This window comes from Folsomia candida, unplaced genomic scaffold, assembly GCF_002217175.1.
Source record: "Folsomia candida strain VU population unplaced genomic scaffold, ASM221717v1 Fcan01_Sc004, whole genome shotgun sequence".
NCBI lineage: Eukaryota > Metazoa > Arthropoda > Collembola > Entomobryomorpha > Isotomidae > Folsomia > Folsomia candida.
In genome coordinates, this window is record NW_019091196.1 from 6102393 (window position 1) to 6106612 (window position 4220).

At 33.4% G+C, this 4220-nt stretch overlaps 2 protein-coding genes across 2 annotated transcripts; one reads left to right on the plus strand and one right to left on the minus strand.

The window, feature by feature from the left end:
- The first annotated feature begins 267 nt into the window (after positions 1–267).
- LOC110849281 lies at positions 268–1422 on the plus strand. The gene is made up of 2 exons (XM_022096681.2): positions 268–580; positions 1157–1422. The coding sequence occupies exons 1-2, from the start codon at positions 364–366 to the stop codon at positions 1309–1311; spliced, it is 372 nt and encodes a 123-aa protein (XP_021952373.1). The 5' UTR covers positions 268–363; the 3' UTR covers positions 1312–1422.
- Positions 1423–2915: 1493 nt separating this feature from the next.
- LOC110849290 (glycine-rich protein 2) lies at positions 2916–3821 on the minus strand. Its single transcript, XM_022096693.2, has 4 exons — positions 3688–3821; positions 3473–3597; positions 3323–3398; positions 2916–3244 (listed from the first exon to the last, which is right to left on the minus strand). The coding sequence occupies exons 1-4, from the start codon at positions 3697–3699 to the stop codon at positions 3194–3196; spliced, it is 264 nt and encodes an 87-aa protein (XP_021952385.1). The 5' UTR covers positions 3700–3821; the 3' UTR covers positions 2916–3193.
- Between the last annotated feature and the right edge of the window lie 399 nt (positions 3822–4220).

A 4220-nucleotide genomic window follows, 5' to 3' on the forward strand; every position in this document is an offset into this window, starting at 1 on the left:
ACCCACCATCTCATCACTCGATTTCTTAAACAAGACACGTTTTTGGCCCAATTAAACAAACGCCAAAAATTTGCATCCTCATTGCATACATAAACCTCTGGCTTTTCCGTAATCTCGTCTTTAACAATTAATTAACAATTAAATTAGATAAAATGGATGCATTTCCGATACCACACACATACACTCACATTCATTCAGTTTCGCATTCTTCAGACTAATTGGACTGTAAACTAGGATGTTTTAAAGTCTATAAAAAGAGTGTCGTCTTCTTTGTCTTGCACACTTTCCTACCTCAGCCAGACGGGATTTTAGCTAGTTTTTTTGCAGCTTCCGCATTCGACTGATTTTTAATTTTTTTTTGAAATGTCGTTAAAATTCGTAATGTTTGCCCTGTTTTACGTGGCCATTTCTGGTGTCCAAGGACAGCTCGGGATTGCAGGGGACGATTTAAACTCGAGCTTGCACGAAATTTTGGCCCTTGCAGAGATGCAAAGGTTGGAAGCTAGTATCGGTGCAGGAGGGGATGATAGCGAATACTATGACGAGAGGGGGAGCAAATTTAGTGCGACGAATCAACAAGGTGGGTGTGGTGGAATTTGGGAGGAAAAAGTGTGTAATTTTGGGGGGAGGGATTGTGATAAGGGGAAAAATTGAAAAGTTGAGATTTTTTTTAAATTTGGTGAATTAAATAATCTTGTAATATTTGGGGAAAAAATCAGCGAGACAACATTTCTAAATTCTGTAAACTTGCAAATGTTTACAAAATTTTACAAATATTTCTGACGATAAATTGGTTACAATTTTTTGTAAATTTGCTCAGATCAAGGGCGTCTATTTATTTTGTTAAAGTTTGTAATAAGTATTTTAGAAAAAATTACAGATTTTACAAGTTGCGTGAATTGCCTTAGTGAAGAGTAATCGATCCGTATTTTGTAGACGGGATTAGTTCTTAATGTACTTTTGTAAAGATTGCTTATTCACGTCAAGTTTTGTAAACTCTGTAAAAATTATTAGATATGGATTGAATCGATGTATGTGTGCGAAAATGGGGACGGTTTCTGTCATGTCAACATCAGCAATTTTCAGAATTTGTATAAATTTCGAAAATTAAAAGTTTGCAAAGTTCACATATTTAATTCTTAACTGAATATAACAGATTACCACCACGGAGAAAGTTCTTACCACCGAAGCAGCCCTGACCTCACCAATGCACTGGGAGTCGATAAGCAGGAGCTTTACAGGGCATTTATGCAGCTAAAGCAGGACATGGCTGCGGCAGAAGACGGGTCAAATTACGATTCAGACTATTAATTTGATCCCATTAAGTTATTTTTTAATGAATAAAGAGAAAAGTCATGTTTTAATGAAAATATTAATCGTGAAACAAATAAAGCTGAAGTCAAAAATTTAGTAAAACTTGAAGTCATTTCGAAATATTCAACTTTTTCATTTTTTTGCACATTGTTTCATAAATATTGGTTACTTTTAGGGCCATGGATTTTTTTAGATTGAATCGCAATAATTTTAATGATGCCCAGAGTTAAAAATAATAAAATATAAAATTATATCAAATTTTTGAAAAAAAACATTTTTTCGTACAATGAAGGTCTGTCAGCGTATGCTCCCTGATTTTGACCAAATTAGTGTAAAACTATCACAAAGTCAATTAGTCATTAGTGGAAATTTTAACTTATCCTGGATAATCTTATCTGCAAGCTACTTTAATATTAACCACTTTATTTAGAAATTCTTAACTGACATCAAACCATAACGGCGGACTCGCTCAACTTGTGTAAGACGGTCACAAATTGAACCAGTATGAAATTTGCAAATTACGCTATTTGGCAATGCGCAGGTTTGGCAGAGATATTTGCATCGAAAGAGGAGAAAAGGCATAGTAAATTTGGAAAGGGTAAAATTTAGGACATTTCCTCCTCTTTCGATGCAAATATCTCTGTAAAAATTTACGCATTGGCAAATATTCTGCAATTTGCAAATTGTATAGTAATTAAATTTGTTCTCGTTTTACACTAATTTGACCAAAATCATACGCTGGCAGACCTCCATTGTTAGTCTAATTAGTCGCGCTTTCCATATGTCAGTTAATAATTTCTAAATAAAATGTTTAATATAAATGACTTGCAGATAAAGTTGCATTGAAAGGTCAAGTTTATTATGTATATGCATACGAAACTTTAAATGTTTAAGTATTGGACTTCTTGTCAAGAAATTACGTTAGCTTACGTGAATTTCAAGCCAAAAGTGTACCAATTAAAATAACAAATCTCCTCAGTTTCAACTTTTGATTGGATAAATTTTGGCGACTTGATACATTTTAGTGATTTGAAAATAATGGGTTGAAGGAGACTCAGAATTTAGAAAAAATTTACTTTGCATTGATTCACTAGCGGTAATAAAATAAAATACAATATGGAAAATTGGTTTTATTACCAAATGTTGTAAAGAAATTTCTTGCTATTGTTGATAAAAGTGCAACAATTAATAAATGCATCCCGTAATTTTCGTAATTTGCCAAGATAAATTTTGAATTAATATCCCGTACATTTTGTCTTTAATTTGGTAATGAGAAAAACATTCTGAATTTTGGCAAGCTTTTGTTGAATGTTTTGCAAATTTTTGCAACAATAACATTTATAACACGACTTGTTTGTTGATCGTTTGTTGAAATTTTGTAAATTAAATTATTTACACTTTTGTCTCAAATATGCTTGCAAAGAAAATTTGCAAAAAATAATGTGCGAAATAATATGCCATATTGCACTTGTCTCTATAAAGAAATATCAAAAATGTAATTTTAGAAGCTTTATTAGATGCCATTTTAGTAAATATTATAACAACTCATGTCAAATTAGTTTAATTCATTATTTGCATAATTTTATTCATCCATTAATCGAAATATTTCAACAATTATTTCTAAACCTTATTTTTTTCTTCCTACAATAAAAATTATTCAACAAATGCTTTGGTTTTTTGTTTTAACGAATTGTATGTATCGTGACGGATAAAATGACTAAATTTTGTCACGTAAATTAATTATGAGACAAAAATATGACTGAGGTTTTTGTTTTTCAATTGAGATTGAGGTCGGTATGATGAGGATTAATGTTGTGGAGGTCCGATTTTTGACAGTTCTTTGGTCGTCACCGAAAATATTGGTTGCTATTTTGGAGACTTAACGTCCATATCCTCCACCATAGCCTTCCTTGCTACCGATGTAACCACACTGGAAATTTGAATAAAAAAATTTAAATTTTCTGAAATTTTAGGAAATTTAGGAAATGATTTTTTTTAGGAAACTTACGATGTAAACGGGGCCAGCGGCACCACCCCCGGAACCAGGTCCGTGTCCGTGTCCACCTCCACCACCTCCGCCATATCTGCATTAATTAGTTAATTAATTAGTTTCATTAATTAGTTAATTATTAATTAATTAATTAATCAATTAATTTACCCTCTCTTGAGACGCTTCAAACCCTCCACGATGCTCGCCGGTGGGGTAAATTCGACCGTTTTGGTCACCTCGTTGCCAGCATGGACAACCGCGATGGCGACAAGCACCACGAAAATGGAGAGGATCTAAAGTATGAAAATTTCCAAAATTTGAATTTGAAGGATTTTGAAACTGAATTTTCCCAATTTCGGATTTATGCCTTCAAAAAAACTTACCGTTTTGTTCATTGTTTTTTCTTTCTTTTGCAAAGCTGTTGAACGGATGAGGACTGAATGAAAGTGATATTTTTTACACAGAATCGATCCCGTATTTATACTCGCCCCTGTTTATTTGCAATCCAAGTACATGCACAAATCAAGTGCATAGGCCACCGCCACCCCATTATTCTTCGCAGTTAAATTAACGGGGGTTGTTCTTCGTTAGTAATTAATCCCACCAATTTAAATTGCGACATTGGGAGATGGCAAATATGTGTAGCGATGATTGCTCAATATTTGGTGACTTTTTTGGGTGAACTCGGCAATACGGAAACCGAGATCTTGTCGTCGATGGTGGTGGATTGTGTGTGTAGCTGAAAAAACGTGTAGGCGTTGTTGAAATGGGGGCAAAGAATGGCTTTATTTTACTGTATTTTATTTTTAGTGACACAGAAAATGAATAGAATTTGAAAACAAGAGAAATCTTTGCGTCGTTTCAATTAATCGTCAGACTTTTTGGGGGTTCCCATTCTCATACAAATTAGAAATGG

Excerpts from the sequence above, each read along its gene's own strand:
- LOC110849281 (XM_022096681.2), top strand. The coding sequence starts at position 364 with ATGTCGTTAAAATTCGTAATGTTTGCCCTGTTTTACGTGGCCATTTCT. Across the intron at positions 581-1,156 it reads TAGTGCGACGAATCAACAAG|ATTACCACCACGGAGAAAGT; the intron begins GTGGGTGTGGTG and ends TGAATATAACAG.
- LOC110849290 (XM_022096693.2), bottom strand. Across the intron at positions 3,399-3,472 it reads TTGAAGCGTCTCAAGAGAGG|ATATGGCGGAGGTGGTGGAG; the intron begins GTAAATTAATTG and ends TAATTAATGCAG. Across the intron at positions 3,245-3,322 it reads CCGCTGGCCCCGTTTACATC|TGTGGTTACATCGGTAGCAA; the intron begins GTAAGTTTCCTA and ends TCAAATTTCCAG.